At 40.7% G+C, this 14272-nt stretch overlaps 2 protein-coding genes across 2 annotated transcripts; one reads left to right on the forward strand and one right to left on the reverse strand.

Annotated features, from left to right (window-relative positions):
- Positions 1-124: 124 nt before the first annotated feature.
- On the forward strand, positions 125-4213 carry atp5f1b (ATP synthase F1 subunit beta). Its single transcript, XM_041978648.1, has 10 exons — positions 125-279; positions 1038-1211; positions 1286-1460; positions 2341-2462; positions 2540-2724; positions 2806-2964; positions 3056-3178; positions 3358-3570; positions 3650-3851; positions 3934-4213. The coding sequence occupies exons 1-10, from the start codon at positions 177-179 to the stop codon at positions 4029-4031; spliced, it is 1554 nt and encodes a 517-aa protein (XP_041834582.1). The 5' UTR covers positions 125-176; the 3' UTR covers positions 4032-4213.
- A 4151-nt stretch (positions 4214-8364) lies between these two features.
- Positions 8365-14272, reverse strand: LOC121635763 (retinol dehydrogenase 7-like). The gene is made up of 5 exons (XM_041979086.1): positions 14167-14272; positions 9657-9971; positions 9267-9525; positions 9004-9167; positions 8365-8931 (listed from the first exon to the last, which is right to left on the reverse strand). The coding sequence occupies exons 2-5, from the start codon at positions 9967-9969 to the stop codon at positions 8708-8710; spliced, it is 960 nt and encodes a 319-aa protein (XP_041835020.1). The 5' UTR covers positions 9970-9971; positions 14167-14272; the 3' UTR covers positions 8365-8707.

A 14272-nucleotide genomic window follows, 5' to 3' on the forward strand; every position in this document is an offset into this window, starting at 1 on the left:
CAGAAGTCACATTCGCTGTCAAACAGGCAAACTTGTGGAGGGCAGAGTGTCAGCTGCCTTTTGCGCATGCTCCGTTTAGCTTCTTGACGATTGGCGCAAGCGCAGTTCGTCTAAGGGGACATTCATTATAAAGCCCCGAGTTCCTCTGTCTCTTTCCACCTTCAGCCATTTTAACCATGTTAGGAGCTGTGGGACGCTGCTGCACCGGGGCTCTGCAGGCTCTCAAGCCTGGGGTCCAGCCCTTGAAGGCCCTTGTCGGATCCCCAGCAGTCCTTTCACGTGAGTCCTGCACGCTTGGTGTTTTTAAGCGAAACTGGAGGAAGAAAATACGAATGTTCTGTAGGCGCTAATGTTAGCTGTTAGCAACACGCTGGCTAACCTGCCGGTGTCGTACCAGGCCTCATTATGAAAAAGAAAAATATCAAACCCAAAGTTGTGTTTCCAGAATGCAAAATGGATACTGGTGGTTAAAAATAGTTTCACTGATTAGTGGGATGATTCAGTAACTAGCAGACAGTGTTATTTATTTTACTAGCAGAAATGACCTTTGTGTAATGACATGAGGCGGCGTGAGCCTGCTAGGTTAGCATTACAAGTTGCAGATTAGCAAGGTTAGACAGTCCTCTACATAGTGTCCACCCAGGCGTTTACGCTGTAAAACGTTTTAGACAGATTTTTTTAATAGTTGTCTATTACACGAAGTCTATGTTGAATATCTGTTTGCAGTCGCAGCGTCAGCTTAGAGTATATTTCATTCATCCGTCATCTTAAAATCTGTCTGGTAAATGGATCATTGCGCAGTTCAAGACTCAGTTAATTTGCTTTAGGTGTGTTTGTATTTGTAATCGGACCACTTCTGTAGGTTTTTGTGAAGCTGTCATGGTTTGGTCGACATTAATGTCTTGACATTGAGACGCAGACACGCAGCTGTCTGACCGTCCTGTGGATTATTCCGGTGAACGGCGGCGCTCAGCTGCTGCTGGACACGTGTAGGGAAACTGGTTTAATTGGACATATTGTGTGTTTACCTATTAAAGGCAGAGAGTATGCGGCCCCAGCCGCCGCTGCCAGCGTCGCCACCGGCCGCATCGTGGCCGTCATCGGTGCCGTCGTCGACGTCCAGTTCGATGAGGGTCTTCCTCCCATCCTCAACGCCCTGGAGGTGGCCGGCCGCGAGTCCAGGCTAGTCCTGGAGGTGGCCCAGCATCTTGGTAAGAGGGGTCACATTAGAGATTTCCAAGTCCACCATCAACATTGCAGGTTAATGAATGAGCTCTGTGTTTAGGGGAGAACACAGTGCGTACCATTGCTATGGATGGTACCGAAGGTCTGGTCCGTGGGCAGAAAGTTCTGGACACAGGTGCCCCCATCAGAATCCCTGTGGGTCCAGAGACCCTGGGCAGGATTATGAACGTGATCGGAGAGCCGATTGATGAAAGGGGTCCCATTTCCACTAAACAGTGAGTTCATTTAAAAGCATTATAATAATTAAACCTTTTTAAATACTGGAACAAAACTTTTAAAATAAAGCAATAAATGCTTCAAGTGTAACGGCAAAAGGTAAAATGGATAAATTAGAATTTTTCTCTTTAAACAAAGCTTTTTGGTTTACCTGGAGCAGGTCTACTCATTGCAGTCCTACCAGAGCTTTTCAGTGTGTCCCTCCAACACACCTGACTCAGATTAAATGGACCCGAGAGGTCTGCACCAACACGAATTCATTTGGCTCAGGTGTGTTGGAGCAGAGATGTGTTGAAAGCCTGCGGGTTTGTGGCCCTCGTAGGACCGAACTGAGTAACCTGGAGCTTTCAGTGTCCATGTTACAGGTTATTTTTCCATCAAAAACATCAAGTCATATAATTATATAAATAAGAATGTTTTAACTTCAACAAAATGAAGCAGTTTGAGACAAAACCAGAAAGAGGAAATACACATTAGAAAACTACTTAAAACTGACTTAATGTGGGTTACATGTCGCGGTAGAGAGAGGGGGGGAAAAATCAAACAGTGTGATGGATGAACTGTAGGAGGAAAACAACCAAAAACATTATAATACTACTATTTACAGTGCTGAAGTATTAACAGAGCACTGCTGAAGCTAGCTGAAACTAGCTAGCTACAGCTGAAACTAGCTAGCTACAGCTAAAACTAGCTAGCTACAGCTGAAACTAGCTAGCTACAGCTAAAACTAGCTAGCTACAGCTGAAACGGTGAAAGGTCTGTTCTCTCTGTAAACTGCAGCTTTCAATAATTGGAGGTTATTTGTGCAGGATCAAACTTAAAGGGTTAAGGACTAAGTTGCTTGTAGTAATAAGACTTGTTTTTGCTCTTCCTTCCCAGGACGGCTCCTATTCACGCTGAGGCTCCTGAATTCACAGACATGAGTGTGGAGCAGGAGATTCTGGTTACTGGAATCAAGGTGGTGGACCTGCTGGCCCCCTATGCCAAGGGAGGAAAGATCGGTACGCCTCAGAGCGTTAAGGTTAGCCTGAAACGGAGGGTCTGAAGCATGACTTGAACGTAATTGTCGTGTCCACAGGTCTGTTCGGTGGTGCCGGTGTGGGCAAGACTGTACTCATCATGGAGCTGATCAACAACGTGGCCAAGGCCCACGGTGGTTACTCCGTGTTCGCCGGCGTGGGCGAGCGTACCCGTGAGGGAAACGACTTGTACCATGAGATGATTGAGTCTGGTGTCATCAACCTGAAGGACACCACCTCCAAGGTGAGGTTTGTAGAGATCTTTTAGGAGGGAAAGGGGTTGAAACGCAGCATAAACGTGTGCTACTTTGCTTTGTCCCGTTAGGTGGCGCTGGTGTACGGACAGATGAACGAGCCCCCTGGTGCTCGTGCCAGAGTGGCTCTGACTGGACTGACCGTGGCCGAGTACTTCCGTGACCAGGAGGGTCAGGATGTGCTGCTCTTCATCGACAACATCTTCCGCTTCACACAGGCTGGCTCTGAGGTCCGTAACGGCCTTAACGAGTCTCTCCAAAGGTTAAATCAGGATTATAAATGGAAATCCTAACATTTTTTTTTAAATTGCCTCCTTTCAGGTGTCTGCCCTGCTGGGTCGTATCCCCTCTGCTGTGGGCTACCAGCCCACTCTGGCTACTGACATGGGTACCATGCAGGAGAGAATCACCACTACCAAGAAGGGCTCAATCACATCTGTGCAGGTAAAGTGGCAGATTTCTCCCAACGTTTCGTTTGGTAAGATTGGGTCCCCAGGGAAGGGATATTCACCCTTCTCACTTTTTGTCTTTGCCCCAGCCTGTCCTGTTGGAAGTGTTGCTATGGAGATGAATAATCCAATCACAAGTTGGACTCCTCTAAACAAGTCTTATTTCCTCTCCAGGCCATCTATGTGCCCGCTGACGATCTGACTGACCCTGCCCCCGCCACCACCTTCGCTCACTTGGACGCCACCACCGTGTTGTCCCGCGCCATCGCAGAGTTGGGCATCTACCCCGCCGTCGACCCCCTGGACTCCACCTCCCGTATCATGGACCCCAACATTGTCGGTGCTGAGCACTACGACGTTGCCCGTGGTGTGCAGAAAATCCTCCAGGTAGGGGGGCTCGAGGTTTTCCGCTTTGCATCTAAAACAACAGTCTCTTCATTGGGCTGACCAGATGGTTTTCTTGTAGGACTACAAGTCCCTTCAGGACATCATTGCCATCCTGGGTATGGATGAGTTGTCTGAGGAGGACAAACTGACCGTAGCTCGCGCTCGGAAGATCCAGCGATTCCTTTCCCAGCCCTTCCAGGTGGCCGAGGTCTTCACCGGCCACCTGGGCAAGCTGGTGCCCCTCAAAGAAACTATCAAGGGCTTCAAGAGCATCCTTGGTGGTAAGCAAGCAGGTCCTCAGTATTTCTGTACACATTGTTTAATGTCAAAGCCATAAAACACTTCCTGATTTTCCTTTTCCAGGTGAGTACGATGCTCTGCCCGAGCAGGCCTTCTACATGGTGGGCCCCATCGAGGAGGTGGTCCAGAAAGCAGAGAAGCTGGCAGAGGAGCACTCGTAAACATCCAAACAATTTAACTGTTGAGCTGAGAGGCAAATCGGAGGGAGGGGTGCTGTGGTTAGGAGCACTTGGTTTGTAAAACATGTCTAAAAAAAAACATATACCTGTCTTGTCATCCTGAAAAGAAAGTTCTATTTAATGTTTCCAATGAAAGATGGAATAAAACGCTGTCTTTACACAAACCGAACTCTCACATGGATGTTTCATCAGCTTCATCGTTGTAGTTTAATCCTGTTGTAGGGAACCATCACATGGCTGTTGTTCCTACTCTGACCACTAGAAGGCGACATTGTGCCGTGTTCAGCTTTCTCACTTGTCTGCAGCTTGTTCTGAAATAAACTGGTCGACAAATCGTTGTCTCCAACTTTAAGGACTGGTTTCACGATATAGGTTTTATTATATCTTCCCCCTCATTGTAAACAGTTCTATTAGATCTAGAAATAAATTATAAGTTTAATTAGGCCTGGTACACACAATTTATTTTCTTTAATCTTGAGACCTCACATGAAGATTTAAAAAAAAAAAAAAAAAAGTTTTGATCATACTGTGTGTAGTGTGTACCGGAAATGTAATCACAGAACACACAAAGATGTTATCCTGCAACTGATCTAGATCCAGTCCTGAGCCAGACAAACGTTGAAACGTAGAAGAACCATAACTGACAAAAAACGAAGAAACAGCACACAGCATAGAAGATGAGGATGAGGGAACGGTGGTTGTCTTGGGTCTATTGTTAACAAAGCCAGAACTTAAAAAATAGACTGGAGACGGTGTGAACACTGACTTCATTTACTTCCTTGTTCTCCAGCCAGCTCGCTCTCTGATTGGCTACATTCCATGCCACGTCAGAACGCACAAGTCGTCGGCGTTCCTCAGAAACTGGCTCAGAAATATTAAACATGTTCAATGTTCCCATTTGTCGGCTACGACCCGTTTCGGAGCGGATTATTGGGACAAATCAGCTCGTAACACCACAGACCAAACGATTGGACAGGGAAACCTCAGGATGATCGGGCGTTTGCCGTCCGAGGTCGGGAAGAAGCAAAATGGAGACGAAACGGCCCAAAAATCGTTGTGTGGACCAGGCTTTAGGTAACTTGCACGCTGAAGAATTAGACCTAAAAACTGAACTATAAATCAATAGAAATATGAGGAATCTGGATTCTTTAAATCGTGTACGTTATCTTTTTAAATGTATTGTATCCATATAAGATGAACACCAGGGACTAATTCCTTATTTAGTCATGACAACTGCTATGAGACATTAAAGATTGAACTTTGCTTAATTTCTGTCCTTATTAAAACATAATTTAGTTTAATCCTTTAATGCCAGTCTGTCTTTAAAAAAGAATTTATTTACATGCAGGAGCTGGGATGTTTTATTCCCTGGAAGATCATTTAAATATACTAAATGTTTATCCTGTAATGTTAGGCAGCACTTTGCTTTCTAAGGACCCGAAAGGCCAGTAAAATACATCAGATACTTACTGGTACATCAGACTTAATTTTACTAGTTTTTAGTAACTTTAAAACTGAGTAACTGTGTTTAAAGGGTTAAATAATTACATACTGGGAAAGTTTCATTACTGACTGAAAGATTTCAGCAAAAAATCTGATTTAATTGCAGTTTTAAGGGATTTTTGTCCTTTAATGACCTGAAAGAGAAAATTAAAACCCTGTTGTTGGTTGCTTCCATCTTCTTCCCTCTCGGGTCAGAGAAGATCCCAAAGAGTGCTATAAAAACACCTTTTTTCCTCATATCCTTCAACATGAGTCTGAATCAAAACAACCAACTATGTAATTATTCAGTTTATCTTCAAACAACAATCTATGGAAATGACAATTTATTCACATTGTTTTGTGTTTTTTGGGGAAAAAGTTTTCCATAAAATGCTTTTTTAAGTTCATTAAAACCTTTTAATCTTCAAATAAAATAATATTAACATGTATTATGTGGAAAATAACTCATTTTATGTTTATTGAAGAACAAAATGACGATGAAATTGCTAATAAAAGGGAATTTTTTTTAATCAGGACTGAATGATTTGAGAAAAAGTGTAAAAGAATATTAATCTCATGTTTTATAGCATTTTGGGGGGGTAAGTTGTCCTCAAATGACCTGAAAGAGAAGTAAATTAAAGGATTAAAAGAAGCGTTTGTTCAGTTCGAGTTGCTTTAATTTACTACCTTTCAGGTCAGAGGACAAAATTCTTCCCCAAAGTTCCTCAAAACATGAATATTTTCCACTTTTTTTCTCCCTTAAAATAGTTCGATCAACTTGTGTCCTAATCAGAAATACCAAATATCTAATTATATGAATTATTTGGTCACATTATTTATGAAAACTAATTATTTTCTATAAAATACAAGACTTGAATGTGGGTGGTATGTTTTATTCAGTCTTAAATTAACTAATAATGAGTCAAACGTTTATTTTCATTCATTATTTTAAAAACCTTTTAAATAAAATTCATTTTAAAAAGAAAAATTATAATATTTACAAGGAATTTGCTCTCTGTCCTTCCCTATTCTGACCACAAGAGGGCGACATTGTGCTGCAGCTTGGACTGAAACTAGTGGAAAAACATCACTTTCTCCAACTTTCAGGACTTTCAGGATATAGATTTGAGGTTTTACTGTAGAATTGCTTAAATTCTTTAAATGCGTTTAAATGATTTTTTTTTTTAAAAATCATACCCGTTCATACTGAATTTAATCATTAATACCTGCAGAGTCAACAGAAATCTGGAGAATTTATAGGATGAACTTCGGAATTAAAGGTCAACAGGACACCAGGGAAAATCAGAGGACAACTCCTAGAGAAAAATTAAAGATTAAAACTTCGCGCTCAATTTCTGTCCATATAAAACAAAATTATGCAAATTAGTTTAATCCTTTAATATAAATAAATTACATTTTAAAATCAATCTTTAAAATAAGACTTAACTCTGACATTATATGGGAAATTTATACCCATAAAATGAGTTATTTGATCAAAACTGTGACACAATGTAATTAAATCTTCAATTAAAGTGTTAAATTAGTAGAATAATTACATATTTGATATTTTCATTAGGACTGAGCTTGATAGAAAGATCTGAGCTAAAAAGTGTAAAATATATTAATCCATAATGTTTTTTATAAACTTTCTCTGTCCTGCAAGGACCTGAAAGGGCTGTAAATCTTACATGACTGTAAAAAACACTAACAATGCATCAAAATCTGTTTAAAAAGCTTTAAAAGAACAAAGGAAAAACCCAGCTCCCCAAAAGGCATCATATTAAAATTAAAGTAAAAAATAGTGACGTTATGAAAATCACATTTAAAGGGATTAATTATAAACTAACTGATATGTAATTATTCTTCAGGACTGAAGCTGACTGAATGATATGAGGAAAAAATGTGATTAAGAATATTAATCTGTAATGTTTTCTTTTTTCAAATTTATCCTCCAATAACCCCTAAAGGCTCGTAAATGTGTCCTTGAAGACAGATTTAAAGTAGAATTGCAAAGCTCTTCAAAATAAACTCTTACAAAATAAATCGTGCCATATGAGGAAACACAACCGGGATGATGACGAGAAATTAGGAGGAAAATTACCTGAAAGAAGACCTGCAGGGGTCGAAGCAACAGTTTTCTACAAGCTGGCTGCTTCAGAGTAAAACCCCACGAGTGGAGCAGAAAAGCCTCTTTCACCAAATTCTTAGTGGGATTAAAACGTGCAAAATATCCACAAGTAACTAATTTGCTTTAATTCACAATCATGAAGTTAAAAGATTAAAAAATAATGAAAAAGTAAAAAAATAAACTAAAATTCTTAAATTCCTGATTTCTTATATAAAAGCCTATTTAATACATACTTTAAGTCCCAACTTTTTACTGTTTCTATTATTTTACTGTGAATATTTTTTCCAGTTTCTTGGAGGTTGTAAATATAAATATGAAGAGGACTGACAAGAAGAAATAAGGTTTTCAGGGTGTGCACACAGTGCGAATTCGTCGCTACAGACGTCCTCGTGGTGCGTGAGGTGGCCCAATTCACAGAATCTGAAGGAGCCTTTCAAATCCGCACTTTTCCGTAGAAACGTTACAAAACCAAGTACATTAAAGCATGTTTGTTAAATCAAACAAACACAAACAATATTTGATATTTGTGGATTTTTAAGGGGTAAATGAAGTGTGTACTGGTTGGAAAATAACAGGGGGACCTTAATGTTGCACCTTCCTTTGTTTTGCTTTCAAACCAAACCTTATTGAAGTCAAAGCAGCTGATGTCATGCAGTTACAACAGCAGCTCACTAGGGGGCAATATTCCCTAGAAAGAAGACCGAGTTATTGATCGATCAGGACCAAGAACTGAATCACCATTTTTTGAAACAGCACTTTTTATTGTTTTTATGCTGCATGAAAATTAAAAGAGGTTAAAAAAAATGAATGCAATGAAAATTTACTTCTGGTCGTGGATGTCCACCAATAAGCACGGACACCGTCCAAGTCCTGAGGAATGTGTACTCTGTCATGAAGTCTAACGTAAGTTGTTTTTATTACTTTTCCTTAACCTTGAGCATGAGCCTATCATCAAAGCAGCGAGCATGAAGATAAGGCAGCCTTGAGGGAGGATCATTAATCCTGGAGAAGGTTCCCAGACCCACAAACCTCTCCAAACCACGCAGCGTTACTGGATCTGCTTGGCGATGGGGATGGCTCCCTTTAGGATGATGTAATCAGTGAAGGAGGACGGCATGTATGACAGCGGAAGCCATAAAAACTTGGCATCCCAGCCGGGGGAGTAGCGCTTGCGTGGACAGATGGCGGACACGGCGTGCTCCATACAGCTGACCACCTTCATCAGATCCCCGTCGCTCATCTTCGGGACTTTGTCTTTTACCTCTGCTATCGCTATAAACGGAAAAAGAAGTCAAATCTAAATAAGAGAAACCATAAAGGAGATAAAACACAGTCCACACTGACCTTTTTGGAGATAAGAGCTCCCGTAGTCGTCTCTGACCTCCTGTGGAAGTCTCTCCCACAACATGGTCACGTTTCTGGTGTGGATGGCGCTGTCGGTCACGTTGGTTTTGAAGAAGCCCGGCTCAATGCAGAGGACTTTGACACCAAAAGGGGCCATATTTAACCTTAGAGACATTTCATCTCATCAGTGCTCTTGAACAACCTTAGAAACCTTTTCTGTTGACACACTTACAGATAATTCATGGCATAAGTTAATGTTTCACCTCAGGCTGTCATTGAAAGCCTCCACGCCGTACTTTGACACACAGTAGGGGCCCCCGGTGAGGCTAATCCTCCCAAACACGCTAGCTACGTTCACCACTCTTCCTCTGGCCTTCTTTATCAGCGGCAGGACGCTCAGGGTCACACCGATCACCCCGTTCAGGTTCACGTCCAGCATAGATTTGTAGTCGTCCAGGGTGTGCCAGTCGCATGGGCCAGAAGGGACGGCCACACCTGCGTTGTTCACGACGGCCCACAGACCTGCGAACATCAGTCAGGTTTTATAAAACATTGTGTATTTGAACCACTTTGCAAAACATTTGAGCCAGAAGGATGTGATAGTTAAATAAAACCAGAGTCTAGTTTTACTGATTCCAGACTGGCAGCCTCACCACGCTCGCCCACTTTGTCCTTAATGGTGGCTGCAACCTTAGCGATGCTGTCCTGTGAGGTGACATCCAGGTGTACGGTCATCAGGCTGCCGGAGCAGGACTTCTTCAGGTCCTCCTCCCCCTTCTCGGTGAAACACCCCGCCATTACGCGGAAGCCCTTCTTGTCCAGATGGCGAGCCAGAAGGTTACCGAAGCCGCTGTCGCAGCCTGTGATGTAAACATACTTGCTGCCTTTGTCGGACACCCTGGGAAGCTCCCTGATCCAGCGGTACAGGAAGAAGAGGACCACCAAGCCCAGAAGGTACAGGAACATGTCTGGACATTCAACAGTCATCACAAAAACATTAACTAAAGGTGTAACGACACACTGATCAACGGACCAGAAACAGCAATAAAAATGAAAAATTCCATATGAATGGAAGTGACATCAAACGCTGATCCACTAAACGATGTATTTACACACCTGACAATAAAAACACAAATTCACTTTCTAAAGGTTTTCGAACCGTCATATGTGTCCTCATGAGAGGAATGAGAAAATTCTGTCTCCTCTCTCACTTGCTCCACTTTTTAGCGAATGTGTGCTCATACAGGTGAGTCTGAGATATTTCCCTTTGTGACCTCACAAAGGGAAATACCCCCCACCCGGCTAGCTGAGCCTGCCCTCTAAAATCACCCCAGTGAAAGTCGGATCTTCTCCCAGAGAAGGGCGTGGACAGGTTCCATTAAAGGTTCAGACACAGAAACAGCCTGTTCTCAGTAGAGTTCACTAGAGCCACACTGGAATGACTGACATTAAGGACTAAGGCTGAATTTGGGGTGAAACATGTTGAAAACAAAGTTGTTGGACCTCTGAAACCCAAAGGAAAATTTGTATAATATGGGACCTTTAAAACCACCAGATCTCCAACGTCCCGAGGTCCATCACTTCTACCATCACCAGTGTCTCAGCAGCGGTGGTGTGTGGCTCTGAGGGGTAAATGTGATGGATATTTTACCCTTTAGATGATCTATGGAAGTTTTCCAGACATTTCTATCCCGTCCAGGAGGTTTACAATCCAGCCACTAAATGTAGTTTTATTCAGAGACTCTATCTGGTAAATCCACAATGATCCATGATAACAGCATTATTTATCACATTTCACCATAAAAACATCACCATCACTACTATGTTGCTAAGAGGCCTCTATTTAGACCTGGACATGATGATGAAGCCACTTCCTGTCAGACTTTCCACCAATCAGAGAGCTTAGATTGACGGTAACGTCCAATCAGGAGCAGACAAAGATCAACCAGTGAGCAGAAAGTTCTATGTGTGTGTGAAAAGAAGAAAAATAATGCTCCTCTATGGCTGGAATAAAGCCAAGAAGACGTTTCTGATGCACGGTGGCGCCGGAGATTCAGTGAAACTTTAAGGGTTAACAAGTAAATCCTGACATTTTCATTCTTGTTTGCCTTTTTATATTTGATTATATAACATGAATATTTAAGTTGAGATTAACAAGAAACATATTTAAGCTGATTTAAGTGCTTTTACTGAACTTTTATTCATATAGAAGCAGAAATGCAACTGGTGCTAATTACAAATTCAAACTGTTGCCCAGCACATCTAGTTATCTTAGAAATGAGTATTACTGTGTAAAAAAAACTTTATTAGACAAAACCTGCTGGAGTGTTTTGACATTTACTGTAATAATGATCCAGAGCTGAAGCCATGATGGATGCAGGTTTATAGTGTTATATTAAACACACACTTCCAGTCTAATGCTTAAATGAAAAGGAGCAGAAAGAACAAAATCTCATCTAATCTGCACCTTGCACCCAAATTATTAACATAATGAAGTTTAAAAGAAGAGATACAGATATTAGTCTTCATTTATTACCTGCAGACGTCACACAGCTGCACAAATCTACCTTGTTTAAACACAAACACGTTCATTTTGTCTTCTTAATATTCAAGTTGTCAGTAGAAGTTTGGACTTTACTGGTCGTAACACGAACTCCTTCTACCTTTCTGTCTGAAAGAAGAAACCTTTTTAAACAGTTTCTTCATCCGGTTTGTTCCATAACCTGAAACACATCCTCCATCACTGTTGTTCTGCATATTTACCTTAATCCTTTTAAATGATTTTTCCAGATATGTTTTGTATAATGATGGTGAACATTCCCTATAAGCTTCACACGTTAGCTTCAAAATACCACCATTAAGTAGACCTTTACATTTTAATAACTAACTTAAATAAAGGATTGGATGGATCCGTATCTGTGTCGACTAATAATTTCTATTGCTCTTTTCTATAAAGTGAAAACTGGATTAAGGGATTTTTATAAGTACAGACGTGGACAAAATTGTTGGTCCCCTTCGGTTAATGAAAGAATAACAATGTCTGGTACACACCATGTCACCAAACAGCACAGTGACCACCTGTAGCCTATATATAGACCCACTGACTGGTTACAAGGTTGTAGACACCTGTGATGCTAATTAGTGGACACACCTTGGATCAACACGTCCCTTTGGTCACATTATTTTTAGTCTTTTCTAGAGGTACTATCATTTTTCTCCAGGCCTGTTTCATGCGTTTATTTTTTTTAATAATTCTGTTGATTCATGGTTGAAAAGCAACGTCTGACTTTCATTGGTTAAATTTCATAGAATTTTTATTCACTATTACTTTAGTCAGATTCAAGTTATTTCTGTGTTTTATCTACATTCAGGGATAATTCATTTACATTTTTTCAGTAAATCTGAGCAACTCTGTGTTTTCGTTTCCAGATCAGCTGATTGGTTCAATCAGCTGAGTTAGGACCCACAACACAAAGCCAACGTCAACAGAGCCCTGATACCTGGATTCACCATGGCAACCGCTGGCAAAAAGCTCCATATTTTACCCGGTGGGAGCATGAGGTTCTTACTGAAGCATGTACAAAGAGATGCATCATGGGAGAAAACGCCTGGATATTTAACTTTAACCTTATTTAAACTGCAGTGTGTGGGTTAAAATATGGGTGGGTAGAATAAAATCTGAGTTTTCAGGTTCAATCCCACTGGGGAAAATACACAGAGAAGCAACTGAAGATGAAGAATAAAAACACTTTTTTGAAAGTTAATGACCATGACTGGACATTTTATAAGTTTATTTCCCACTCCATATGCAAAATATTCATTGGCCAGTAAGTCCTCTCACCTCTTATCCTGATTTTAGATAAAGACTAATCTCCTTCATCCCAGGAGGAGGAAGAGGATCATGAGATCCAGGAGAGGCAGAACGTAGATCTCTACCCATCACACATTTATGCAGTCGTGGTTTCAGACATGTGACTCCACATTTTCTGTTCTGCCAACGTTACAAAGAAAAGTCCTAAAATAAATTCTGAAAAAATGGCAGCGTGAGTAAAGGCCCACTGTGACGTGTCCACGCTGGAGATGATCTCTCACAGAATCCCAGTAACGAACACCTGATGAGATGTAGTTCGGGAAGTGAGAACAATCCTTGCTTTAATTCAGGTTCTACGTATCTGGAATTGTGTTGCTATGACAACCCATGACTGACAGCTGCTCCAGGTGGAGGAGACAGGCAGAAACTCACGTTTTTTTCATGGTAAAGCTACCAGCAGAGTCAGTTACCATGGTAACAGACCAGAGTTTTATCATATCGGCCCCCCGGCTTCTATAATCAGTTTTTTATTTATTATAATTATGGCTTTTCTTTTATTTAATTTATTCTTTGTTGTTGTTCTCTTTTCATTTAAATTTGTTTATATGTTTGAAAAAAAAAATCTTACATCTCAGGGCTTCTTGTCTCTTTCTTCTCCTCCACGTGGCTCAGGAGATGATGTCTATGAGCTGCTGTATCTGCAGGTGACTTAACTCTTTTCTTGTAAATAATTTAAAATGATTATTCATTATTATTATTCTAAATTTGATAATTTTCCTTTTAATTTGTTTGGTATTTCTGTCTGGGATTAAAAACATATTTTTCATTAAATAACCGAGTCGGCATCCTTCCAGCTCTGTTTTTGGAAGGCAGTAATGAATCTTAAACTCCCTGAACCATCTGGACCACTTGCTTTAGGTGTGATCATTTAACTCTTATAATGATACTGTTATCTCAAACATTAGTTAAAAACAAGGATGTTTTTTTTTTCTTATTGTCCCAAATAAACAGGAAAAAAAAGGCTTTTTTAAAAAATTTTAAAAACCTGCTTAACTTTTAAAACTTCTAGAATAATAAGTTCTGATTAGATGCGGTTAAAATGTGAATATTGATGTAAGTTTGACTATTTTTCATGAGCGTCTCAAACAGAAAACAAATCTGCGGTGAATCATTTCCGCTACTTTAAAGAGGGTTTAAAAAACAAGACTTTTCACATGGTACTCTATAACTGCGAAACTAAACGTGGATCAAAAGACGTAAATAACTTCATAACTGAACTAACTCGAACAGGGAAAAAAACACTAAAAGAAAATAAGGAGTTATTCAGCGTAGTTTTTAAAGTGTTTTCTTACCTGCTGCGCTGCTGTTTCCGTGGACTGACCCCACTCGGATTGAGACATTGTGGAAACACCCACAGCTTGAATGTATTTTGCGTCATAACATCAGGCGCCATCTGCT

This window comes from Melanotaenia boesemani, chromosome 24 (assembly GCF_017639745.1).
Source record: "Melanotaenia boesemani isolate fMelBoe1 chromosome 24, fMelBoe1.pri, whole genome shotgun sequence".
NCBI lineage: Eukaryota > Metazoa > Chordata > Actinopteri > Atheriniformes > Melanotaeniidae > Melanotaenia > Melanotaenia boesemani.

What these genes read in the sequence shown, in the direction of transcription:
- atp5f1b (XM_041978648.1), top strand. Translation starts at nt 177, where the DNA reads ATGTTAGGAGCTGTGGGACGCTGCTGCACCGGGGCTCTGCAGGCTCTC. An exon ending in ATCCCCAGCAGTCCTTTCAC is followed by an intron (nt 280 to 1,037) that starts GTGAGTCCTGCA and finishes TACCTATTAAAG; the next exon opens with GCAGAGAGTATGCGGCCCCA. An exon ending in GGAGGTGGCCCAGCATCTTG is followed by an intron (nt 1,212 to 1,285) that starts GTAAGAGGGGTC and finishes CTCTGTGTTTAG; the next exon opens with GGGAGAACACAGTGCGTACC.
- LOC121635763 (XM_041979086.1), bottom strand. Translation starts at nt 9,969, where the DNA reads ATGTTCCTGTACCTTCTGGGCTTGGTGGTCCTCTTCTTCCTGTACCGC. An exon ending in GGACAAAGTGGGCGAGCGTG is followed by an intron (nt 9,526 to 9,656) that starts GTGAGGCTGCCA and finishes TGATGTTCGCAG; the next exon opens with GTCTGTGGGCCGTCGTGAAC. An exon ending in GAGCTCTTATCTCCAAAAAG is followed by an intron (nt 8,932 to 9,003) that starts GTCAGTGTGGAC and finishes TTCCGTTTATAG; the next exon opens with CGATAGCAGAGGTAAAAGAC.